This window comes from Leucopleurus acutus (genome assembly GCF_964270905.1).
Source record: "Leucopleurus acutus genome assembly, chromosome: 5".
Lineage (NCBI taxonomy): Eukaryota > Metazoa > Chordata > Mammalia > Artiodactyla > Delphinidae > Leucopleurus > Leucopleurus acutus.
The window spans coordinates 69,884,889-69,911,774 of NC_139147.1; the positions used below are offsets into that span (position 1 = coordinate 69,884,889).

Consider the following 26,886-nt stretch of genomic DNA (forward strand, 5'->3'; position numbering starts at 1 on the left):
ATGTGGGGGAAGGGGGGGAGGGAGGTCCAAGAGGGAGGGGATGTGTGTATACACATAGCTGATTCACAACATTGTAAAGCAATTATACTCCAAATTTTAAAAAGACAAAAAACACCCAAGAGTGAAAATCCTTCGGGTGAACTCAAGGCTGGAGGGGAATTTGGAGAGTGAGGGAGAACCTCCCAGCTTTGAGGGAACTTGATTCCTTCACTTCCTTTCTCTCCTGTGGAAGGCAGTTGGGAGATGGGGATCACTTACAAGGCAGATGAGATGAGGTTGGTTATCCGTACATGGAACCAGAGCCTGTGGTTTGGAAGGTTTGGAGTTGGGGGCCAGGGCCAAACTCTGTGGTATATCTACACAAATCTGCCCTGGTGGGGGGCTGCAGGGAAGGGATGGCGGTGCTGAAATATATTTTTCTTCAGTGTCAGCTCTCTCAGTGGCCCTGCTCTTGTTTGACCCTTTTCTCCTTGCAGCTTCCTTATTTCCTCCTCAGGAGTATCCTGGAACGGACTGGATTTTATTTGTCAAGACTCCCCTCTGTCTTGTGGTTTCTGGACCCCACAATCAGAGGGAAACATTATTCATGAACTCATACTGGGTGGGTCCCTGGGAGGCTCTGCTTTTCCTTGGAAAAGATCCTTCTTCAGGGCGCTGAGCTTTAAGCCTCTTTTCCAGTATTGGTGGTGGCCATGCCAGCCCTTACTCCCTCTTGCTCTAGATCCCTTTGTGGCCCCTGCTCTGGGGGATGCTGCGTGGCAGCCTGAGATGTGTGCGGGATGGGGCGTCTGTGATCATGACCCAGAGTTTTCTTTGTGAAATAGACAGTGCCTGTAAGGACATAGTTACTACACCTTAGCTTCGTCCTCATCTAACCTTCCTGAGAAACTTGGTCCTGCTTCCCAATCATAGCATCCATTAACAAAGAAAGTTTTAAATCGTAGAATAAATAGTGAGTAGAAAGTTTGGAAAATAGAGGAAGGAAAAAGCAACCATGTAAAATCCCAGCCTTCTGATAGCAAACAATGATCATCATCTCAGTTACTCCCTCCAGCTTTTTTTAAAACCTGATATTTAGAAAACACTTGTAATCCTAGTGGGTACCTATGCATTTGCAGCGATTAAGACCTTGAGCATCCTATTCCCAATAAAGATTCATGTGCTCCTCCAGCAGGAGTGACAGGGGGCACCTCAGGCAGGCAGGCAGGGGTGGATCCTTGGTTGTGTAGAACACACTTAGGTCTTCTCTATGAATCTAAAAACCTCCCAGCAATGATGTCCCTGCTGGATGCTTTCAGGGCTTCTCACCATGGTATTCAGTTAATCTTGAGCACTTCCTGCTCATAGAGGTCTGCAAAGAGAAGTGAACTGGACGTTGAATTTCCAAAGACCATAGCGCTTTTAATGGCTTGTTTTCTCAGTACGAGCAGTTATCACTTCCTTCATTATCGTCTCACATTCGTGAAGAGTACTTGTCAAAGTGCTTCCTCATGTGCCATCTTATCAGGTCTTGCAGCAACCCTGTAATATAGTCATCATTATTTTCATCTGCATTTTGCAGATGAGCCACCAGAAAAGTCAAAAGACTTGCCCAGGGTCACGCGTGTTCCCCACATCCAAACCCCATGCCCTTGCCCTTGCCCTAAGCAGTGACTGGATTTCTCTGGGCACCATCTTTCTGCCTGTTTCCAGCTCAGTTTCTAGCTGGTTTTCTTAAACTCCCTTCTCTTCCTCCCTGCAGGGGGCCGTGATAAGCGAGGTGGACCAATCCTGACCTTCCCTGCTCGCAGCAATCATGACAGAATAAGACAGGAAGACCTGAGGAAACTCGTAACCTATCTGGCCAGCGTGCCAAGGTAAGGTGAATGTCCTGCAGGGGAGGGAGGGGGAGGCTGGACTGATGCAAGTGAGTTGGAATGAGCCTCCATCCCTGCCAGGGGCCTGGCTGTTTCTGCCCTTGGAATGGATTCTAATTATTTCTGGAACATCATCACCTATTGTTCACCTCATTCCCATCATTCCCATTGTTACCGCTGGGATTCATACGGATGGAGTGGGAGCTGGATGTGGAAACCGTGGGCAGAGGTGAAGGTCCTAGGCTAAGAGGACCGGGACAGGCCCTGGAAGAGGTGACAGTGTGGCCTTGGGAGCAGGGATGGGAAACTGTTCTTTACCTTGGGGAAATGGGAATTCCAGCTGATTCCACTCTGGCTGTGTAATGGATTTCTTTCTAAAACCTCTGGCTTATGAATATGTTTGTGGCTTTTAGAGTTTGGGGCAAATAACTCCACTTATATCATTCAAGAGGCAGCCTTAAACTCAATCTAAGTCATGCATTTTCAATGGGGGTAATATTGCCTCCAAGGGGGATGAGAATTCGTTCTTGGCGATGGCAAAAAAAAAAAAACAACTTACTCTTTTATGTATTAAGCACAGCTATACACATAGTACATAAACAGATATATACAATATATTCATAGTATTAAAATCTCATTGGGTGGGTGATTAAGGAAAAAAGTAAAATGTCTCTTTTGGGGCACGGGATGATTTTTAAAAAAGGTTGAGAAACACTGATTTCTGAGTGTTTCTAGGTGGTGCTGGCCTCAGAGGGTGGTGAGGGAGACATGCCAGGGACATGGTGTATATCTTTTAAGAAGGGGTAGGAGAGGCCTTTGCCTAGTCAGAGAATCATAGAATGTGAGAGCTGGCAGAGCCCTGAGAAGTAATCCAGGCAAATACATGTCATGTTCTGCTTAGGAAACAGGGTCCATATGGGATTAGAGTTGCTTACGGGGGTGGGGCAGTGGCAGAGCTTGGTCAGAACCCTCCTGACTCCTGCCCCAGTGCTCTCCTCATCCTTGCTCGTGGCCAGCGAGAACTCTGTTCTCTGACTCTTAGTGGGGTTGGAGCCTGTCAAGTGTTCGTTGTGGTAAATAAGAAGTGATGACTGGGGCCTTTAGAACCTTCATCTTGTCTCTGTGCATTTTATAGGGGAATTAGTCAATCACAGAGAGGACGTCTGCCTTTGCGGGGAGACCTTGGCTAATTGTTGAACGTGCTGATTAAGTTCTTGAAGCAGGTGTCAAGCGAGGCCAGCACTTCATTTGAAAGGGCTGTGGCGGTGGGGTGGGGGCACATGTACAGAGGTTGGTGGATGGTGACGGGCAGGTGGTAAAGGGGATTTAGGAGCCATCATCGAATGCTTGGAAGAATGTGGAACAGAATGGGGAGCCCTGAAGAGCTCCGAGCAGAAGGCTGTGAACAAATAGATGTCAGATGGTGTTGTTCTTTTCTTTATGCTATCCAGAGGGAACCTGAAAAAAGATGAAAGGTCTTAAGCTCCAATGAAAGGGACTTAGGTTATATCCGAAGAAGAACTTATAAACTTCGAGTGCATGAGACTTGGATGAAGAATAGAAGAGTTTTTCCCCAGAGGTCTTTATATAGAAGAAATATTCCCATCTGTCTTGGAGGCAAGGAGCTGGATTAAATAACCCATGATTGATGAGGGTAATTTAGCAATTTAGCCATCTAGGGGCTAAGCATTTTTAAAAGCATCTTTCCCGAGTATTCTACTAACAGGAATAAAACTAGGCATTTTCTGAAGCGATATATAGGAAAAATTTTTTTGGGGACCCATGACAGACTCTTAGTTCTTTTAGAGAGAGAAGAAATTTGGGATCCAGAAGACTCTGTTTTTCTTTCTGGTAGGTTTATCACATCCCTGCAGCTAATGCACACTCATCTTTTCTTTAGAATAGAAGGTGAAAGAATTGGAAGACCATTTTCTTAATTCTGACTTGTTAAGCAAAGATGGGACAAAACAGATTGGAAGCAATTAAAAAGGAAAAGGTTTCTGCTGGGTGAAGGGGAACAAAATCCAATAGGGGCTGGGAGGAAGGTCATGAAAAAGGAGAAACAATATGTTATCGTTGGAGGAACATACTAGATGCGGGCTCTCTGCTTCCCAGTGGGTGGTCACAAGCATTGCCTCCCAGGCTCCTGAGAACAGAAAAGGTTCTTCACAGGTTCTGGCAGGTGGGAGGCAAGAATCCTGTTGCTACTTTCAGTGGGAAGAATTGTTCAGGGCTGCCTGCTGCCTCCCTCCCAAGGGGCCTATGTTCACCAGGAGTGTGTGTACCTGGCAGGCTAAAGAGTTTACCAACTAGTCATGCCCACCCATCACTTTCTAATTCTGTCGGCCACAAGTTCATACGTGAAGACTGTTTGAAACAAAACCTGGGACAGAGCTGTTCCAAAGACAGTGAGGTCTGGGGAGGAAAACTGAAGGACTTAGCGCATCAGGTAGTGTTTGCCACTCTTCTGCTTAGCCATGGCTTTGGGAAAGAAAGGATACTGTGAAAATGAATAGCTAGACTAGGAAGGTGCCAGTGATGAGAAGACATGGCCTATTCTGGGTCATGGGCAAGGAAGCTAGAAAGATAGCCTCCTGTGGAGTGGGGTGTGCTCTTCAGACTGGTGTAATCATCTGTGGGTGACATTTGACATTCATTTATTCAAGCATTTATTTATTATTTATTTATTTAGCAAATATTTAGAGCCTCAATAAGCCAGACCGATTCAGGATTCATGGTGAGCAGGAACAGACATTTTGAGAAAGTTAGGGAAAACCTGGGTATTTCCCTACCCAGTGCCGAACCAGTGACCATAAAGGACAGCACAGTATATAATTGTGCTGGTAGCCTAGGGGATGAAGCAGCCCGCAGAAGACAAGCAAATAGGAACAGTAAGTGATGAAGGAGGAGCCCAGAATCTAAGGAACCAATCAGCTTGATTGCCATTTTGGGCACCATTCTAGAATAGGTGATTAAACAGATGGTTGTGATAATTTATGAATTATCACAGTGTACCCTTTATGAATATGAAGGGTATGTTTGTCTTTCTGGTAGGTTTATCACATCCATGCAGCTAATACACACTCATCTTTAGAATAGAAAGTGAAAGATTAGAAGAACACTTTTATTAATTCTGACTTGTTAAGCAAAAATGGGACAAAGCAGATTGGAAGCGATTAGAAAGGCAAAGGTTTCTGCTGAGTGAAGGGGAGCAAAACCCAAGAGGGGCTGGGAGGAAGGATGGTTGTGTGAAATGAATGGGAAGAAATAGTCCCGCTATCCTGTGTGAAGGCCAGGTCATGTCTGGACTACTGCGTTCAGTTCTGCAGCATTGAACTCTGCCAACCCCCTTTGAGGAGCTACGTGGACCAGTTAGAGCAGGGGTACGCAACCACTACTGGCCCGTGGCCTGTTAGAAACCAGGCCGCACAGCAGGAGGTGAGCAGCGGGTGAGCGAGCGAAGCTCCATCTGTATTTACAGCCGCTCCCCATTGCTCGTATTACCGCCTGAGCGCCACCTCCTGTTAGCATTATGGTGAGTTGTATAATTATTTCATTATATATTACAGTGTAATAATAATAGAAATAAAGTGCACAATAAATGTAATATGCTTGAATCATCCCGAAACCATCCCCCACCCCCTTCCATGGAAAAATTGTCTTGCATGAAACCGGTCCCTGGTGCCAAAAAGGTTGGGGGCCGCTGAGTTAGAGTGTTGTCAGGAGAGCAGCACACCGAGGGATCCACAAACTGTGTCTCTTCAGTTGAAGGACTGAAGGATGTTTTCTTGCAGGAGTGAAAATGGAAGAAAAGTGATTCCTGACTTCAGGTATCAGGAGAGCTGCCCCAAAGAGGAGGGAACGGGCATGGTCTCTGTCGAATCAAAGGGTAGAAGTTAGAGAGATCAGGACTCTGAAGTGGAGAAAGAATCTGCCCAGGAGCTGTCCAGCAGTAACGCTGCTGCCTCTGGAGAAAGTGAGCTTCCTGTTGCTGGCTACTAGATGACCTTCTGTTAGCGATGCTGTAGGAAGGATACCTCCAGTGGATTGGAGGCTGGATTAGATCATTTCTAAGAAGCTTTCCTGCCCTGAATTCTTTGTTTCTATGATATTGGGAAAAAATACATCATAAAATCTAGAACCTCAAAACAGTATTACCACCCCACCAACATACACTCTCTTTCTTAGGTTCCCTAAATAATTTAAGGCCTAGAATTTCACTTCAGATCTTGTCTACATCTTAAATCCTAAGAGAACTCCTTTCCTGTCCCCTTGTACTCTGGGTGGGAGTTTTGAGGTATCACCCAGGGCAAAGCATCATCCTGGAGTGATGTGTTTGTGACAGTACCAGTTACGCTTTTGGGATCCATCTCAGCCTGAGATGAGTCCTTTTCAACTTCCCTTTCTTGCTCCTGCTGAGTATGAGCATCTATCTCCTTGGGCTTCTCCAAGCTTTCTGTTATCTTATTCTGAGGAATCATGGAATATTAGGGTAGGAAGAGAGGCCTTAAGAGTCTTCTAATGCAACTTTCTGACAACTCCATTCACTCAATTTAACAAATATTTATTGAGTGCCTAATATGAGCCAGGGCATGGATAGGTATCTTGGTGAACTCCCATGTTATCTTTTCTGTCATCCATCCTACACTTATCTAGCTTTTTTGTCCTTCTGCTCTACTATCTGCTTGCAGTTACTTGTACCTGAAAGGAGTGGAAAGGAAATACTCAGAAACAATCAGTTGATGAATGTCCCTAGAAATTGAGAGACAGATAGAAAATCTAGGCTGAGAGTAAACAATTACCCCAGCATAACTCACAGTATGGATAATCTACCCACTGTGATAATTGGGAGTTGACCATATGCTTGGAATAGAAATTTCTAAGTATCTAATAAAGAAATCCCAGGTGGTTTTATTGCATTGAATTCCTTCTCTTCTTCATCATTGTTATCCTGCTTTGTCATGAACATCTTTCTGCTGCTCCCAAGGGTACCGATTGTTAGCCCCTTGATGTATCAGCCACTTAACTCTGTTCTTAGCAGTGCTGCTGAGATGCTGAGTGTTCCAGCAAGGAATGCAGGTGTCATACTGGTGGGGAAAGATGACAAGAAATTAAGATGGGATATTCTGCAATGCCAGTCAAACCAAGGTGCCAATATTCACAGCTTATTATTTGATAACATTTGCTCTTGTTCTGCTGATTTCAGCAAGAGATAAATTGGGCTTATAGCCAGCACTATCTTTGTGCAGCATCACCAGAAAATAGAAGTAACCAGAGAGAGCCAGGAAGACAGTTAAAAGATGAGTAGGGAAAAACGGCAAGGATTTCCTCACATTATATTCAGCACGAGAGAATCCAAGCTATGGAAACTGTCATCACTGAATCCGTCTGTTGTAAGGGCCTGTTGAGTTGTGTCATTGGCATCCTGCCCTTTGCTCTGAGATCATCAATTAAAGGAGGAGGCAGGGAGTAGTGATGGAAAGTTCAGAAGATAGAGCCAATGAGGACATTTGCCTAAAGTTTATCCCTTTCCAGATCCCTTTTTAATTTCTTTTGTTGCTTATATATAAAGGGTTTATAATTTCTATTACACTTCCCACATTCTACATAAATTTCTTAGCAGTATCAGTAAAGTGTTCCTGTTGTTAGGTGTACATAATCCAAGCCCTGAAGAGCAAATAGTATTCTACTGTGCTGCTAAGGAACATAACATCACAATAGTAACAACCATTGTCAGCGATCACCTTCCCTGGAGCCATACAGACCCTCACAGCAAAGCGACGAGAGGCATCTTCGGGTAGATGGAAGGCACTGGGGTTCAGATCCCAGCTCTACCACTTCTGAGTCAGGGAACATATGACCACTCCACCTGGGTTATCTGAGAAGAGTTTAACAAAGGCACACTTGACAATGATGCGGGTAGGCACCAGGGAAAGCAGCAAGGTGTGGATTTCCAAGTTATCCCAGAGCTGGCAATAGCAGAGAGGGAAGACATTACGACTTCTAGGCCTGAAGGGGCAAGGTGAGGAGAGGTGCATAGAACCTGGAGAGGTAGCTGTACGAGAGGGCTGCTTGACAAGAGCTGTGACCTTCAGTAGAGAGTTGTCACCAACTCATGGTGATTCCACGATGTGGGGCAAGGGAAGTCGATACTCTTGCTTCCCCCCTCCCTTTCTCTGACCTCCTGTCATTGTTTTTCATTGATTGAATGCAACCAAAGCCAGGTGACAGGGGGCTCATTGAGGCAGTCCATGTGGGTGTCTCCCAGGGCATCGGGTAGAGGGGAGAAGATAGAGAATGGATTCAGAGGGGCAAAAGGAAGATGTTTGACATAGGTTGAGACCGTGGGCATATGACCCAACTTTTCTGAGTCCAGTATTCTAATTTTTAATTTGGGAAAAGAACGACCATCTCACAAGGGTGTTGTGAGGAAACTATGTAGCAATCTCTCATGCCTAGCACCCAGGCAGGTACTAGCGGCAGCAGGTGTGGCCCCTGGAGGGGGGTGATTGACCCCAGATGCCCCCGACCGAGCTGTGTCTCACTCACCAGGTGTGGCTCACACCCCCTTTGCTTCCTTCCCACCTTGCCTTGTCCCTGCAGTAGGTTGGGCCGCCCCCTTGGGGGCACAGGAAGGCAGGCAGGGGCAGGAGGGGTTTAAGCCCCGTCCCCCCTCGAAGCAAGCTCCAGCCTACCTTGCCCTCACCCTGGAATCTAGTGCTGTGATGAAAATGCAGAGTCACCTTTATCCAGGTGAGGCCCAGGAGGCCTGGGCTCCCGGTGGCAGCCACTTAAGGCGGGCTAGAGCCACTCCCTGTCCCTGTCTGCTTCCACTCTGGGCCTCGGTTTCCCCTTCCTTCCCTCACTCGGGGCACTAATAACAAGGAGCTAGCCTTGCCCACTCCCCTCCATCTGCTCCTCCCCAACCCCCAAGGTTCTGGTTCCATCTTTCCTCTGTTCACAAACTACCTCTGGACAGTTGTGTTGTTTTTTGTCCAATGTTTCATTCATTCCTTTTTTTTTTTTCCAGAAAAGGATACACATATATATATATATATATATATATATATTTTTTTTTTTTTTTTTTTTTTTGGCAGTACGTGGGCCTCTCACTGTTGTGGCCTCTCCCGTTGCGGAGCACAGGCTCCGGACGTGCAGGCTCAGCGGCCATGGCTCACGGGCCCAGCCGCTCCGCGGCATGTGGGATCTTTCCGGACTGGGGCACGAACCCGTGTCCCCTGCATCGGCAGGCGGACTCTCAACCACTGCGCCACCAGGGAAGCCCGAGAAAAGGATATTTTTTTATTCAAGTAACTGCAAATAGGAAACCAGAGCGGGGGCGCCCAGGCTGGGACAAATAATGGCTACCTCCTCCCTGATAGAACAGGGGGAGAAGGTGGCCCCTACACCCAACAGTCACCACCGGCCCCCCTCCTTACTCTGCTGCAGCATCCTAGGGGCAGGGCCCCACCTTCCCTGGGACTGGGGTAGTCGGTAACCCAGCCAGCTTTGCCCCAGGCCCCTTCCCTTAAGAGCATCTTGGAGGAGGGGAATGTGGGCAGAACAGGAGGCAATGAGGATGAACATTTGGCGCTGGTAGCAGCAGCGATGGATGTCTAAGATGCCTAGCACCCGGACATTCAGTACTTTATAGTCTGTCTCCTAAAGGAACCTAGTAATAATAATAACTATAAGTGTAAATACATATATGGCAGTATTTGCTGCATATGAAGGAACAGGTGTAATGTATGTGTCAATTATAAAGCATAATAATAAATCGAACACCTGAGAGCCCACCCCCAAACTCAGAAGCAGGACATCACCTCTGCTCTTGAAGCTACCTGTGGCTCTTCCCCGCCCTAGTCTCACCTACTTCTCCCAGAAAGAACTATTATCCTCAGTTTTGTGTTTATCCTTGTCTGGCTTCTCTTGGTATAGTTTACCACATGTTTGCATAAATGATATATTGTTTAGTTTTGCATAATTTTTTTTTTTTTTTTTTTTGTGGTACACGGGCCTCTCTCTGTTGTGACCTCTCCCGCTGCGGAGCACAGGCTCCGGATGCACAGGCTCAGCGGCCATGGCTCACGGGCCCAGCCGCTCCGCGGCATGTGGGATCCCCTCGGACCGGGGCACGAACCCGCGTCCCCTGCATCGGCAGGCGGACTCCCAACCACTGCGCCACCAGGGAAGCCCGTGATTTTGAGCTTTATAAAAATGGTATTATACCATGTATAGTTTTCTGTGACTACTGTGCTATGCAACAACATGGATAAATCTTCAAACATAATTTTGAGTTGAAAAAAAGCACTTAATGCTTCCAACCTCTGGAACTGATCTATTAAGTAATACATAAATGCTAGCCATTATTATTATCTTCAAACCTACATTATTGCACTGTTGTGAGTATTCTGTATACATTAACTTAGTTTTCACAGCATTTTGAAATGGGTCTTATTTATTCCCATTTTGCATATGAGGAAACTGAGTCTCAAAGAGGTTAGATAACTTGCTAATGGACACACAGCCAGTGTAATTTGGAGCACCAGAGCCTGCGCTTTTATCCTCTGAATAGATGAGGAGGCCACAGTGAAGGAGGCAGTGGTTGATGGAGTGCAGGGGACAGATTTGGAGAGAGAAGGAAGGTAGACCCTGAAGGATAGGATTGGACTGGAGCAGGACAGTAGAAGAGGGTAGTAAGGAGATGAGGGGCAGATGATGTAATTTCGGTGGGCAGTGGCATCCTGTCCATCAAACCTGCTTCCTCCAAGGTTTTCTTTGGATTTTAAGTGTGAAGCTTGCTGCAGGTGGGAAATGCAGGTGGCAATTGCCTGAAACCTGGGTTTCTGCTGGCCAAGACAGCAGTGGTGACTGTGGATGTGCAGGATAATGAAGGTGGTGGCGGATGCCTCAGACTTCCTCCCCCAGGTCTTTGTGTTCAGTTTTAGACACACAAATGCTACTCATTTATGCTCATCTGTGTATGACAGTCAACTATTTTTCAGTAATTAATTACACTAAGGGATGTAGTAGGGGGAAAAAAAGCACTTAAGACCATGGAAACTATTTAAAGAGATAAGTAAAAAGGCTGTCTGTAGTAGGGATGCGGAACATAAAGCCTGGAATGGTGGGGGTGGCCTCTTTTGTATTCTAGGGGGCTCATCCTGTTCTGTTTCCTCGGGTCTTAGATGTTTGTCACTCAGCCACCTGCCTAGTTCGATCTTGCATCGCTCTGGCGTCAGAAGCACAATCCTGGCATTACTCAGCAGTCAGCTCATAGGCATTTTGAAGTTAGTTCACTTCCGTGACCGTGCCACTGCTGGACTTGGCAGGTCTGTGTCTATGCTGGTGCAGTTCTGAGGCAGAGGGCCAGCCAGAGGGACTCATGGAAGCCTTGTGAAAAGCCACTGTGTGTGTGTGCGTGTGCGTGTGTGTGCGTGTGTGTGTGTGTGCGTGTGTGTATGTATAGAGTGGGGAGAGCCAGCTGTGATGCTTCACATGCAGAGGCAAGCATTTGTGATTCCCTGGAGAACGATAACCTGGACAATCAGAGGCGGAAACCGTGTGGTCATGAAGTAACTATGGGAAGCAGCACTCATTATTCCAGAAACGCTTCCAGTAAACGCCTTTAGGTGATAAATCAAGGACCCAGCACTGGACAGAAGGCTTCCTGATGGAGAGGGTGTGTTGTTTTTTCTTCACATGCGTCTTCAATGTGACCCTTAGAAGGGACTTTGGACATTGCCACTGACTTGGTGGGAGTGGAACTGTGGACTAATAGAGGAAGAAAGAGTGGCCTTGAGGACAAAAATTGATCCTGGAAATTTTGCAGGGGGTTCCAGTCCAGGAAGAATGAACCCCTGAACCCTCCCCTGTAGGAGGAGAAATGTGCATGCAGCTGACAAACTGCCTCGCCTGTAAAACAGGCATAGAAATATCACCAGACACAACGGTAGTGAGGATTACTAGAGAACACAGGTAAGGTACCTAGCCTAGGACTTGGCACACGGCACGGGCTGGTGGCAAACAGTGGTTTCTTTCCCTTTCCTTGCTTGGCAGTGGGGACCTTGTTTTGTCACTTGTCCTTTATTGTCTCTAGCACAGCTTTGTCAAAGTCAAGGTTAGGGTGATGGTTAAGGTTAGGATAAGAGTTAGTAGAATGGTAGTAATAGTAATAAGATCAGTATCGCCTAGCAGGCTTGTAATAAATACTGAATGAATGAATATATATGCCTAATAGTGTGATAAAGTCTTGGCCTCTTTTTCAAAGTAGAAAAATATTTCTTTATTATAGAAAATAAATGCAGAAAATAGAAAGAATTTTAAAAAACCACTTGTAACTCTAACCTCTAGAAATAGGAATAATTAATATACTGACATTTTTCCTTCCTATATTTTTCCTTTGGAGATTTTTAAAAGCAGAATTGAATCATATTGGTTATTTAATTTTGCTTCTTATTTTATTCCACTTAATATTATACCCTAAGAAGATTTTCATAACATTAAAAACTTTTAATGCATAATAGTGTAGCTTGGGCTACACCATATTCTAATTAACCCTATCATTAGACATCTAAGTCATTTCCAAACTTCAGTGCTGTAAGTAACTCTCAGTAAACTTCTTTGTTTGTGGACCTTTGTCTACATTTTAAATGGTTTCTTTGGGATAGATTTGTGGCAATCCTGGATTTTTTTAAGGCTAGTGATACACATCGCCACATTTCTTTCCAAATTTCCCAATTTATACTTCCAGTATGTCTTGCCATAGAGTTCCAAGTCTTCATATTTCTCCAAATTTAAGTTTATATGCTCCTTACTGCCCAGAACCCACTGTGCAAACATTGTCATTACCATTATCAAAACCCTAATTTAGGGCCATATGTTATGCAAACCTGACCCTGGATTTGAAAGAGTAGAAGAATTGGCCACAGGGCCTGCCCTTTGGGGTCTTCCAGGGTAGGATTCCTTTCACTTGCCTAAACTAATAGGGATGTTAAAGGGGACCATACATTAAAGTTCAGATCTGATAAGAAATCTATAAAGACTTAATTGCTTTTTGCCCTTGGTGAATCTTCAGTTTTGCTTCTGGGTGTATTTCAGCTCCTTGACTGGTTGTGTAATTAGTTCCTGGCTTGGCACAAAGTAGTTGTTAATCTTCTCTGCTCTTATCTGAGCTGAGGTCCTTATCTGCCTTCCACTGAGAAAGTTGGGTCTCCTTGGAGTTTGTCTCTGGGCAGCAATGTTGAACGAGCCTCTAAAGCTTAGGTGGGGTCATTTACTTTCTTGTTTAGGCTTCTGAAGTCTATGGCTCCCCAACAACAGGCTGATTAGGAAGCTGATGTTTCTGGTTCCACTTAGATTAGGTAAACTTCAGCATTGCTGGTGATATAAGTCCCAGTATATTCAGGTCTTTCAGGAATTCTTGCTGGAGAATCAGGATGATTTAAATTTAGTTCAGATTCATTTGGCTGGAATATTGGAAATGAGGGAGCTCCCTGAATATGGATACTGGAGAGACAGCCTGGCACTGGGGAAGAGGATGTGTTTTTCACTTGGTGGGTTCCAGATTTGGGGTTGTTTCTCCCTCCCCCATTAGGTAATTATTTTCAGCATGTTCTGTATTTCTCTTCACCTGTCATTGGTTAGGTTCTATCATGTGCCCCTCACTGGTGTTTGGGGTTGTGTATGTTTTTTTGGCATGTATTGGATGCTGACACTTCATGTTATGATACTTTAGTTTTGTTGAGACTGCCTTTATCATGTACGTATACTTCTGGCAATTTAGGTATGCTGCCACCAAGTGGTGGAGTACATTAGCTCAGCTGCCTGGAAGATACAGATGGGTTTTTGTCAGAGGCTCTAAACGGTAATATTCTGCTCTCTCCTCACTAGACCTTAGATTTTCTAGGCTTTACTTTTCAAATTTTTATTGAAACATTTAAACTTAAGTAACCACTAAGTGACAATTATTTTTCCTCAACTACAAAATGGGTTTAATATAATCTTTCCTAGACAACTGTAGTAAATGTTAAACAACGTTTAATACTTGAGTATGTAATAATTGTCTCACCGAGGAGAAGTATTCCTGTTTCTAAATTGAGCAAGTGTGACAGCCAGTCCTGTTTCTTCCGGAACCCAGACAGGAGCACTTGGTTAGAGCCACCGTGACTCAGCTAGGACACATGTTTTTCTGAGTCATTTACTGACATCATCCAAGTGTGCATCCTGATGGTCCTACTCCCTCTTTCCCTTTCTCTCAGAGCCTCCCTCCTCTCCCCCCACCCCCTGCCTCATTCTAGGTCAAGCAAGGACCAGCCTTGGTTTTGAGAACTATTCAAAAACCTTAAAACCAGTACATTTTTCTGCCTCTTGTCTCAGACTGTTCCGTGCAGTCCTGAGCTGGAATTTCATCTGTTTCCATTGCTAGCAGTTTGTGTGCCAGGTTTTGTGCAGAAACTCCTCTTGGCCTGGTACCCGAGGCAAGGTCTGAACCTCGCGCTGTGACTCTCCACCCTGATTCCCTGTGCCGGAAGAGACTGTCCTCTCATCTCCAGACTGGAGGCTGTTTTCCTTTGCGGGAAACTCAGGCTTCAGAACTTATTTGCTGGAGAGAAATTCCCTGTTTTGAACCCGGAATAAGGCAAGAACCACTCCTCCCCCTGACCTAGCCCAGACCGGGATGGAGTGCTCCGTTAGGGAGCCTGCAAATCGGTCCAGATTTAATTCTGTGCATAGATGGGACAATTGTTTAGTTCTTACATACACATCAACTTAGAGATAATGGTCAGATAATCCTCTGGTTTTGTCAGGCTGAACTTGCAGACTAGTGAGGGGTCCCAGTCCTTGCCCTTGGGAAAGCTTGCAGTCTAGTGGAGGTTCTAGGACACACTGGAGAAAACCAACTAAACGTTTTCCAGGCATTTGTTCAATAAGCATAGCAGTTCAGTGGATGTCATCAGAGATAGTTTATTGGATGTCTAATCTGAACTGAATTTTAAAAGAAGTAGATGGATTAGAATCCTGGAGCTTGAGGCAGGAAGGGATTGTAGAGGTCAGCCAGGCCACCCCCTTCACTTTAAAAGGGTGGAATGCTGTCCAGAGAGTGTGTTGAGATGCCCAGGGCCACCCAGCTGGCCAGTGCTGTTGCTGGGGCTGGTTGCTGTAACCCCACTCCTCCCCCCTAACATGGACAGGACCCGTGGGCCAGCAGGTGGTCCCCAGAACAGCATGCAGTGGGGTCAGGACCTCCCTGGGGTCTTACGTGGAGGGATTGTCCACTGACCCACAAGCTCTCAGGGCCTCTGAGCTAGCTGTGGGTGTGGGCAAAGGCCCGTTGGAGCCCTTCATGTTTAGTTTAAATTCCAAACATGTCCCCCTCCCTTGGGTTTCTCCGTTGGCTCTCCTCAACCTCCCTTGCTGCTCTCAGGTTTGCATCCGTGCCTGAGCCTTCACAGGGTTTTCCACCGTGGAAATCACAGGGACCCTCACTGGTGTCAGAAGGCAGGGACCCTCACTGGTGTCAGAAGGCAGGAAGGCTGGCTCCTGGGTGAGATCTCCTTCTCTGCGTGAAGCGGAGCTCCTGCGTTGGCAAAGCCCAGCGGGCCTGGCCCCGAGGGTGCCTGTGAGGGCAGCTGACGGTGCCTGCGTTGGTGGTTTATTAGGGCATGTGTCTGTGTGTGCAGGCAAATAGCAGCGGGCTCTCAAGAACGTGACTGTTACTTAGGGAGGAGGAGGAGAGGTGGTGTGCGCAGGCAGTTTTCACCAAAGATTGTTTCCTGGAGGAAGCGTGCGGTTTATTAATGAGGATTCCACCTGCCCTGCTAGGAAACCGGAGCCCCGCTGGAGAAGGGGGAATCCCCACGAGAGGGTGAGGCGAGGTGGGGATGCAGCGAGAGGAGGAGAAGGAGTGGTGATGGCAACAGGGATTGCAGTGAGCAGGGTGTCCCTGGTACACGGCACACTGTGGCAGCCTCTCCTGAGTCAGCTCTCTTCTCTCTTCTCTGTCTCCCGGCTTTGGAGAAGCTCCCTGTGTTCTATAGCGGGGGTAACTGAGACACTGTGGTTAGACAGGTTACAGCCTTTGGAATGTGGATTCAGTCTTTGGTCTACTACTCACAGATGTATGAGCAGTGATTATAATGACATTTTTTTTACAGTTAAAAAGATGACTGGTTTTTCACCTGGCCTGACTATGGGAAAGAAGGGGCAGATGGTGAAGGCCAGAGGAGCATGGTCCTGGGGTTGGTCTGGGGAGGGCAGGGGAAAGGCTGTGTGGAGAGGTTGTGGGTTTTGGTTTCTGTTCATTCTTTCTTTCCCTCGCTGCTTTGGTTTCCATGTCATTTCTGTTTCATGTTCTGAATGCCCTAGAAGGAAGGGACAGACAGCTCTGTGAAGCAGGGTGGGAAATAGGACAGGAGGCTGAGGTTGGGAAATGGATATGTCAGTTTCCATCCCAGCCGCCCGAACCCTCTGCCACCTGCCCTCTCTGGCCAGCCAACCCCAGACTTCTAGGAGCAATGGTTCTGGTCCTTCTCCGGAGTTTCCAAGCTCCTTTTCTCCTAGCCGAGAATAGCTCCTTGCAAGTGCCCTGCCCCAGGCCAGTCTTGCTTAGAAAGCAGGTCTCTTCCTTTGGTGAACGGGAGTTGTTATTTCAGAATCTGTGAGACTGTAAGATAATAACCTGGTGGGTTAACACACGCCAGGGTTTATATGCAGCTGACCAGGCTGGCCCTGATGGGAGCCTTCCTTTGGAAGGCTGCATCCTTTTACCTTGGTGCTGATCAGCTGGCCCATTTCTGGAACTCTCTTTGGGAGCTCCCTTCAGGCTGTGGCATGCTCCTTTGACTATCTGCAGGATGGCAAATCTTTGTTCCTTCAGAGGTTTTCTGGTTCTTGATGTTTAGAAAGTGTTTTGTTTAAAAATGACATTGAGCACAAGTCAGTATTGGGTGCAGAAGTCCTGCTGTGTTTTATAGGCCACGGACCTGTTGCTTTACGGCCATACTTGGGAGTCAGGAATAATCTTGGGGCCTGAGTCTTTACCACACTCTGTCCAGTGATACAAAAGAGAATCAGCCACATCCTTTCCCCTGGCACAATTGCAATCAGAGTTTTTTAATTTGTTTGTTTAAAGAGCTTCATTTGGGTGGAATTAGGCAGCAGACTTTAAAGTGGTGGGAAATGTAAACCTTCCTAACTTGGACTCCATTGTGCGGTCTCCCTGGCACGCTGACTGGGCAAGAGTTGGGTTTGCTTCTGGTAAAGTCGAGGGTGGGGAACAGGCAAGGGGGAGATCCTAGACCTGGAAATGGGCAAGGAAATCTCCAGAACCTTTACTGTAGTGGCACCTAACCATGGCTGTACGTTCACATCACCAGGGAAATTTTAAACAATGCTGAGCCCGAACCCCAGACCAATTAGTCAGAGTCTCCCCACTTTACAGAGAAGATATTGAGGCTTCAATCTAGGATAAAGGATCAGCTTTGACCTTTGCCCCCCCAGCCCCGGTATCACAGGTCAGAGGTACAGAGGCAAAAGATATGTTGTTAAATGAGTAGAAAAGACACAGATGGTTTGGAATAATCATGACCTGGAAAAGTAGACAGAGAGTGTCTTCCGGTAAAACAAAACAAAACAAAAAACAAGAAAGGAAACATACAAAAGCCTCTGGATGGATTAACATGGTTCCTGAAGAGGCTTTGATGGTAGCTGAACGGCCTCATGACCGAAAGCCAGCTGACGGTGGACAGTCACGTGTGAGCCTGCCAAGAGGTACAGGACAGGCACGGGAGCCCTCCCACCCCTCTGAACTCCCCGCTTCTCCGTTCCGCATCCAGCCAAACAGGAGCCTCCACGTTGTGCAGGATGAGTTTGAGGACTGTCTGCGTGACTGAGCTCTCACTCGCTCACCACGCAACGTTCCCTCGAGTGGCTCATTTCTCTGTAAGGCACTGCCTCCTCCAGCTTGTTTGTGCTGCTTCTGATTATACCAGTAGAAAGCTTAAAACAGGTGCTAATGTGTCTTCACACGTCACCTCCTGCTGATTTCTGGTTGTTTAAGAAAGTGGGTGTGGTACAGTTTGGGGCAATCAGCAGAGAACTGCTAAGACCAAGACGTAGAGAACGGACTTGAGCACACAGGGAGGGGGAAGGGTAAGCTGGGACGAAGTGAGAGAGTGGCACGAACATATATACACTACCAAATGTAAAACAGATAGCTAGTGGGAAGCAGCCGCATGGCACAGGGAGATCAGCGCCGTGCTTTGTGACCACCTAGAGGGGTGGGATAGGGAGGGTGGGAGGGAGACGCAAGAGGGAGGAGATATGGGGATATGTGTATATGTATAGCTGATTCACTTTGTTATACAGCAGAAACGAACACACCACTGTAAAGCAATTATACTCAGATAAAGATGTTAAAAAAAAAAAAAGAATAGCACGAAGGAGCAGAGAACAGGCTGACACAGATCAGTGTGATGGACAAAGTATCGAAACAAAATCTGGACCCTACAGCCGTGGGCTCTCCATGGCCTGACAATGGCATGAGAACTCGGGCACAAATGGGTCAGGGCATCGTTTTCTCCTCAGAACTCCAAGCGCATTGTTTGTTCCTCAAATTCTGAATGGAGAATTCAGCTCATAAAATGTTTTCAGGGAGGGCTTCCCTGGTGGCGCAGTGGTTGAGAGTCCACCTGCCGATGCAGGGGACAGGGGTTCGTGCCCCGGTCCGGGAGGATCCCACAGGCCGTGGAGCGGCTGGGCCCGTGAGCCATGGCCGCTGAGCCTGCGTGTCCGGAGCCTGTGCTCCGCAACGGGAGAGGCCACAACAGTGAGAGGCCCGCGTACCGCAAAAAAAATGTTTTCAAGGAGACATGGGTACAGCACAGTTCTAGGGAAAGTGCGAAGTGGGCGACTTCTTGGGGCTACTCTTCCTTCTGCCGTTTTCTGGTTTCTGTTTGCTTGTGGTAAACTGTCTGCACACAGTGGTAAGACTTCTTCATCATCCTTCCAGTTCATCCTGCATTGCTGGGCCTCTTTGCTCCTGGGGGGCCAGAGCTGTGTGTGGCAGGGCCCTGCTGCCCTCGTGCAGCAGGAAGTCCTCCATCTGTCTTGTCCTTGCTGTCCCTCACCCACTCCTCAGCGACTAGTCCAGCCCTCTACCCCAGTGTTCAGTTTGTCTCCTTCCCTGGACTACTTAGTGAATAGGTCTGATTTGAAAGCTACTTCTGCTCCATCACTGCTCAAGTGCTGGGCCTTCCCGGGCCCCCACCACTAGGATTCTGACACCCTGTATACCGCAACTAGTACCAACTGAGCAGCCTCCAGCAACACACACTAAGCAGAAACCCTTGTTGCCCCCTCCCCTGGTCTGCCGGCGTGGTGCTCATTGCCGATCGCTGCTCCCCCACCTGCCACCAGGATGGATCGATGTTACATTTATTTCAGCAGCTGTTTCAAGTGAGAATCTGCCAGATATTCATAGGTATGGGGTAAATCTCAGGTGGCATCACAGGATTTGGGGTAAATGGGGTCAGGCCATCTCTGTGCTGCTGGAGTGAACAGGATGTTCCTCATTCCTGGGGAAGGAGCTTTAGCACTCGAAACAGTATATACCCTGAGCGTCCAAACCAGATTATTTGATGTCTCAGTTCCAGAGTTCTTGTGGCTTAATAGAAGACCTGAAATGGGCAGATTGACAACTGGATGTCTGACACAAATGGCCGAAACATCCACCCAACTGTGTGACTCTGAGCAAATTCCTTCCTCTGGAATTTGCTGCCCTCAGCTCTGAAATGAAGGATTAGCAGAAGTGAGCTTTAAAGTTTCTTCAGGCTCAAGCATTCTGTTTCTCTCTGAGGCAAGGTAGCATGACAGATACTGGAATCACACTAGATTCAAATATGATTTTACCTTCTTCTGGTGACTTTAGCAAGTTATTCAACCGCCCTTGGCCTCAGTTTCCTTAACTGTAGGGTGGGATAATAAGAGCAGCTACTTGTGAGTTTGATGTGAGGAGTAAATAAGATAATGCGTATAAAACGCTTAGCAGGCATAGATTCTCATGTGCTCAGTAAGATTAGCTTTATCATTAATATATGTTTATGTCCAATTTTAACTTAAAAAAATGGCCACTCCAAGTTTGGCTCTTGTTTTATATTTCTCTCCAGCTTAAGGTTTTGAGCTCCTCGAGATTTAGAGCCAGGTCTGGCTGCTGGTCTCCTGCACGCTTATGACTTCACTGTGCCACTTCCTTACTGTAATGGAGAATCAGCCACCATACAGGCTCTTTTCCACCTTAGGACCTTTGCACAGGCTGTTCCCTCTGCCTGCGTTATTCTTTCTACAGCGTTCCCTTAACAGGTCCTTCTCATAGTTTTGGTCTTTGTTTATATGTCATCTCCTCATAGCGGCCTGACCACCTGATAAGTTGTTAAGACTTATCACAGTTTGCATTTATTCTTTTTATCTAGCTAATGTCTTGTGTCCATCTCTCCCGCTAGTGCCTAGCACTGGGCCAGCCACAAAGTAAGTGCTCAATAAATATTTGTTAGATGAATAAATTAATGAATTAATGGATAATATGTTTATAGGACACCATATTATTTATGTCATATTATTATATGACACCATATTATTTATGAAGCCCCTTCCTAACTAGGCTCTCATCATGAAGGCATATAAATCTCTGTAAGGGATACAGAAATTGATCAGCCAGAGCCTACACATGACAGCTGCCATGCAGAGTAAGCACAAGGTTATGGCAGTGCATGGGAAGAGCCCTTATCCCAGCGGGGATGGAGTGGGATGGGGCAGGGGTCTGTCAGTGAGAGACTCCTTGGAGGAAGAGACATGTGAGTTGAGCTTTGTGAGTAGAAGTTGCCTAGGCAAAGATGGGGTTGAGGTGGGCAAGCCCACAGGCATAGAGGGATGAGAGGCCATAACACAACATCAGGACTAATCATGATGTTAATAGAGGCGTGGATAATATGCTGTTTGTTTTGGCAAGGGGAAGATCAGGGAAGACCCCAGGGAGAAGGTGACCTCTGAATCTGACCCCTTAGCCAGATGATAATGGGAAGTATCCAGTGTGGTTCACTGATGTGGCCTGGATGGAATCCAGAGAGATGATCTGAGCTTCACTGAGCCAGGAGCCTGGGGAGGAGCTGAGGGAGCAGGGAAGTGGTATTTGGGTCCCTGAGGCCAGACCTGTAACCCAGGGTGAAACCCTGGCCTGTGGTTGTCACCAACAGGTACTCTGCCCTGCTGTCCAGGTCCCAGAGCAACCTTTAGCTCGAGACACTGGTACCTTAATCCCTGCTCCCTGAGCTAAGGCCATTGAGTCTTCTAATGTGTGAAACAGGACTGGGAAATAACAGAGGCTAAGACAGAGGAGGCAGATCCACAGGCCAGCAAGCAGACAGGTCATGTGAGTATGTGCATGAAGGCACTGAAGGCTTCCTCCAAAGGCACTTGAAAGTGTTATAAACCACAGTAACAACTGTATCTAATAAAACCTCTTTGGGGGACTGGGTTTAACGGTGGGCTGCTAAACTGTGATCTCTGCCAGCATGTGGGGGGGGGGGCGCTAGGAGTGCAGAGGGTCAGGGATGACATGCCTCTTCCTCATTGTCCACATGGAGGCCCTCCTGACCTGGGAACATCCTCACAGAGCTCTCAGCCCAGTGGGTCAGGAGATGGCTCTGGGGCATCAGATGTGGGCAGGATCCACAGGGACCCAGAGAGGCACCCAGAACTTGCCCGGAAGTTTAAGTGAGGCTGCCAGGTCAGGTGTATGATAAGAAGCAGAGAGGGAAGCTCGGGAAGGCAGATCTCCAGCGGGCATCTGGTTGAGCATAGATAGCTATATTGGGGAGGGCAACCACCAGGCCTTACAGGGAAAGTCTCTCTAGGCTCACAGAGGAGGAGCTCGGTCTTTGCAAAAAGAACCAGAGAAATGCACTTCGAGGCCAGAACTCCCACAAGCCTGGGCTTGCAATAAATGACTCCCTTCAAGAGAGCATGAGGCGGGCTTCCCTGGTGGCGCAGTGGTTGAGAGTCCGCCTGCCGATGCAGGGGACACGGGTTCGTGCCCCGGTCCGGGAAGATCCCACATGCCGCCGAGCGGCTGGGCCCATGAGCCATGGCCGCTGAGCCTGTGCGTCCGGAGCCTGTGCTCCGCAACGGGAGAGGCCACAGCAGTGAGAAGCCCGCGTACCGCACAAAAAAAAAAAAAAAAAGAGCATGAGGCTATGGAGAGAGAAACCCACTAATACTTTTGACAGACTTGTGTATAGCAGAGCTGTTGGCCCACCTGGCAACCATTGTTCTGACTGCACAGTTGTGTGCTACCTCCTGTTTATGCCGGTCCTCATCTGATGTAGACAAAATGTGTATCATTAAACTCTCACAAACCACACCTATGAGGGTCTAGGTGTTGTCCTTGGATCACCTAGGGAGACTCCTGGGCCTCATCCCAGACTTATTTTCATCAGAATATCTGAAAGGGGTCACTGAAATCATCATTTTAAACAAGGGTCCTAGGTGATGATGAAGTCAGTAAAGTTCGAGAAGCGTCGGCATCAAGTGGCACAAATGCTGTTTCGAGGTAGCACGGGCTTGCTGAGTGCAAACAGCCCCAGTGACGTGATGAACAAAAGAGTAAATGGTATAGAACTGAGTACAAGAACTATCTGGTCAGTCATCCAGTCACTCAGTATACATTATGTCCTGGGCCCGAGAGCCCTTGAGAGTCCATCAAACAGTTCACAGTTGGAAGGGACCGTAATTTATCACAGAGGGTGAGAAGCTGGCCAAGGGGGCCCAGGTCTCAAGCCCCCGTCGGGAAGCTAGTGGGGCAGGGGGGAAGGTGCAGTGGCTGCCTCTGTCTAAATCGGGGGGCACGGGAGATGGAGAGGGCTGCTCACCCTCCTTTCCCCTCCTTAGGTGGATTCGAAGGCCTGCTACTCCAATCCTCACCATACACAATGCAAATTCTGCCCCTGAAAATTTAATTTGGGCTAAGAAATATCACTGGAAAGGTAAATAACCCAAAGGGAAAAGGAAGGCTGCCTGTTAGTTATGTTCCGGTGTAAATTGGTTTGCTGCAGCTGCTCCCCATGTGAGCACACGGAGTGAGAGGAAGGGAGGTCTGGGGGCATGGAGGCTTGGGGAAGAGGGGGGCTGGGGGCAGCCAAAGAGCAGGGTGTGGACCCTGGTTGTTTCTGGAGTCAGGGAGACAGGGCCAGGGAAGGGTGTGTACCAAATGCCACCTCTGATGATCCTGACACTTCCTCCCATCATCTCAGAGACCAACCAGGAAGACTGCTTCCCTGCTCCACCCATGTCCTGCCCCAGCACCCACTGACACTGCCCTGATCAACCGGACCAAGGCCTCTTAGCGGCCAACACAATAGTTCTCATCTCAGCTCATGACCTACCTCTCTGCATCCTTTGACGCTGTAGTTCCTCCTTGAAATCCTCTCCTCCCTGATTTCTTTTCCACTCCTCTCCCGGTTTTATCTAACTTCTCTGCATTTGTTCCTCAGGCTCATCTTCTTTCTCCTCCCATCTCTTAAAATTGATATGCCCATCAGTTCTATACTGGACTCAGAAGAAGGTTCTTTTCATCTTACGTGTCTTCACTGGGTGATCTCACCCACTTCTGTGCATATCTACTGCCACAGTTCATGGATTTATTCATTCAGCAAGTGTTATTGAACACCTACTATGTGCCAGGCACAGTATGACTCCCAAGTCAAAATTTACAACCCAGATTCCTCTTTTAATCTCCAGACTATATTTCAAATTGCCTTCAGAATTTCATATAGGTATGAAAGTTATGTATGTATGACTGTGGCTCTGTTTCTTGAGACAGGGATTCAGGTACAGATGATTTATTAAGGGCATGATCTTTAGGAAAGACCCATAAGGGAGTCAGAGGAGCAGAGTAGGAAGGGGCAGGACCGAGCAAGGCTGTGGTCTCAGATGAAATCTAGCTGGAGGCTGACTGGGGGAGTGAGAAGCCTCTGGAGCATAAGTCACACTTCAGAGTTACCCCACCTTGAGGGAAGGGCACCCCTGTATAAGAGAAGCACTGGCCCCCCTGGGGCGGGGGTATAACTGCCCAGGCATCCTTTAGAAAAGGTAAGTCAGCCAAAGGTAGGTCTCCTGACATGGTCTCAGGCATAAGCTGATTGCTGCAACACTTATGGAGCTGGGAGCTGGGCACAGTGGTCAATAAAGAGGCCCTGGCGGGGACACCAACTATGTCTCCTCCAGCAGCTAAGACTCACGTAGTACAGATCCGTGCCCAGCACCATTGTAAGTGCTTTATGGGTATTAACAAACTTAACCTCTAAAGTAACCCTGTAATGTAGTTACTGTTATTCACATTTTACAGCACAGAGGTTAAAAGTAACTTGCCTAAGGTTTCTTGATAGGTAAATGATGGAGCCAGGATTCAGATCGAGGAGGGTTGGCTCTAGATTCCATACCCTTAACTACCACTCCTCCTTCCTCAGTGTATTGAGTCTTAGCCTGGCCCAGGCAGTGTGGGCACTGGGTAGTGAAATCAGTACAAACAGCCCTGCCCTCATCGAGGTTACTTTCCAGTGAGGGAAAATGGACAATGAATAAGTAAAATACATGACCCGAATGGTACTAAGTGCTAAGGAGACCAATAAATCAGGGAAGGGAGGCAGGGAGTGCTAGGTGACAGTGCAGCTATAAATCGGGTGGCCCAAGGAAGACTTCACTTAAGAGACATTTTAGTCCAAAGGAGGAGGTTTCTCTGCTTCTGTTCTCCTGCTCAGTCTGCTTGACCCTGGTTTACTCTCCCTCTACACAGCTGCAGGGTAACCTTCCCAAATCACTTGCTCATGTTCCGTCCCTGAATGACACCCTTCAGTGGTTCCTGATTGCCCTTAGGATAAATGCACCGCTTCTGCCATGGTACAAGAAGCGTCCTGACTTGAGGCCTGCTTCCACTCCCGCCTCTTCTCTGGAAGCCCTGCTTCTACCGTTGCAATGCACAGGCAGGGCAGGAGTACAAATGGAAACCCACATACCCTATATCTAAATATTGAAAATTAATACAGCAAGCTAACGAACTGTTAGATAAAATGTGTTCTACCCTACCACCTTGACAAACATACCTTCACAGCGACCTAGGAGGCCAGCTTCAGATTCAGGTTTGTTGGACCCCTGGGTTCCATGCTAGAACTCGGCAGTGCGGGGAGCTCTGCCTACCTTCTCACAGCCCAGCTGTGTCTCCCACTGCGGGGGTCCTCATGCGTGCAGTGGACTCCCGGCTCGCACATGCACGTTTTAGCCACACCCTTACAAATAGCAGCTCTTTGCCGCCCCTCAGGCCGAGGTGCTCATACTGGTGGTGTTCCTTACCCTTGAGGAATTGGACTTGGGAGAGAGGCACACATGGGCCAAGGAAGCAGGTAAAGACCTTTGAGCTGAGAATTTTAGGGTTTCGGGTACAAGGAACTTGGTCTAGAAAAGGATGGGGGCAGCATGGTCTCTTTCTGTCAAGTGTCCTCGTTCCCTGGGGGGACGGTGTGCAAGAAGAGGGTCGGAGCCCAGAGTAGGGCTCTCTGAAGCATTCAGACAGCAGTTCCTCATACTCTCTGCCTCTCGCCCCTGTGCCTAAACCAAAGTGAATTACTTGAACTTTCTGAATATGCCATGCTCTTTTGCTTCTGTGATTTTGTGATTGTGCAGACTGCAGAGTGGAGGTCATCCACTTGGATTCTTTGCCCTAATTTCCCCCATCTCCTATGAACTCCCTAATCTCGTCCCCTCATCATGACCCTTCACCCCACACCCAGTCACAAAAAGACCACACGTAGTGGCAACATGGTGGGTCACATTATGTAGTGACCTGAGCTTGGGCTTTTGGAGTCAGTGGTCGTGGTGTTGACTCTGTGCTAGGTACTTACCAGTCATGTGACCTTAGGCAAATTCTGTGCCTCAGTGTCATCATCTCTTACATGGCGATAACCATGCCAGGTTTATCCATCATGAGGATAAAATGAAATAACGTATGTCAAGTGCCCAGCCACCATCCCTGGCACAATAAGTATGCGATGAAAAGTTCTTTTCCCTCCTCCAGCTATGTTCCTTGTTTCAAACCAAACACAGAAAGCACCTTGGTAGATTAGCTGTTTTCACAGAAAGATGCCAATTAGGTTATCTCTCAGCATTCAGCCCCTGGGCCTCTTTCCCCATCTTCTGAGCTAGTGAGAACTTCCTAGAGAGAATTAGTACCTTATTTCTCTTTTAGTTGTCAGAAGTCATTCGTTAATAGAGTGTAAGCTATTCCTGATGACCACATTTAGATACTGGGATAGTCAAGCTCCAGCTCTTGGTAGCAACAGTGACTCTTTGTTGTTAGGGACAGAGTTTCGTCATGTCAGCACAATTATGGTAACAGCGATGGTGCCTGAGGAGCAGGTGAGCAAGGAAGTCAGTCATCTCTAAGGGAAGGGAAGACCCACAGTTACCGTGCAGTGCCTGGCATAAGTGCGTGTGCAACAAATGTGAGTCAGGCTAAATGAAACTAAGCTCAGTGAGAAAAGCCATTAAACTGCCATAGAAAAATAGATAAGAGACATGGTCAGGTTAAGTCACGGAAGAAATTCTTATAGGCCAATAAGCTATAGCCAGTAATCAGAGGAATGCAAATTTAAATGTAATGCCATATTTTTTCTTGGAAAATTGGCAAAGATTTAAAAAATTCAGTGACCAGTGCTGATGAGGATACAGTAAAGGGGCGGCGGTGGGTACTCTCAGCATTGCTGGTAGATATATAAGCTGCTGTGCCCTTCTGTAAAGCAATAATGAGGATGATTTAAAAAGCTGTGGTGTAGGTATTAGATGGACTATGTGTCATTAAATATAACTGTTTCAAAGAAATGTTAGACATGAGAAAAAATTCTGTGTTACAATGAAAGGTAGAACACTATACGGTATACAAATTACATGTACAAAAAAGACTGGAAGGAAATAGGCCTGAGTATTA

At 47.3% G+C, this 26,886-nt stretch overlaps 1 protein-coding gene across 10 annotated transcripts in view; it reads left to right on the forward strand.

Annotated features, from left to right (window-relative positions):
* KALRN (kalirin RhoGEF kinase) overlaps window positions 1-26,886 on the forward strand; it is a gene marked incomplete at its 3' end in the record, with an annotated part of 643,513 nt that overhangs the window by 187,161 nt on the left and 429,466 nt on the right. For all 10 annotated transcript variants that reach the window (XM_082839566.1, XM_082839572.1, XM_082839575.1 and 7 more), the window contains exon 3: window positions 1,742-1,856. In XM_082839566.1, the coding sequence (XP_082695692.1) occupies window positions 1,742-1,856 (115 nt within the window). The remainder of the gene's footprint in view (window positions 1-1,741; window positions 1,857-26,886) is intronic.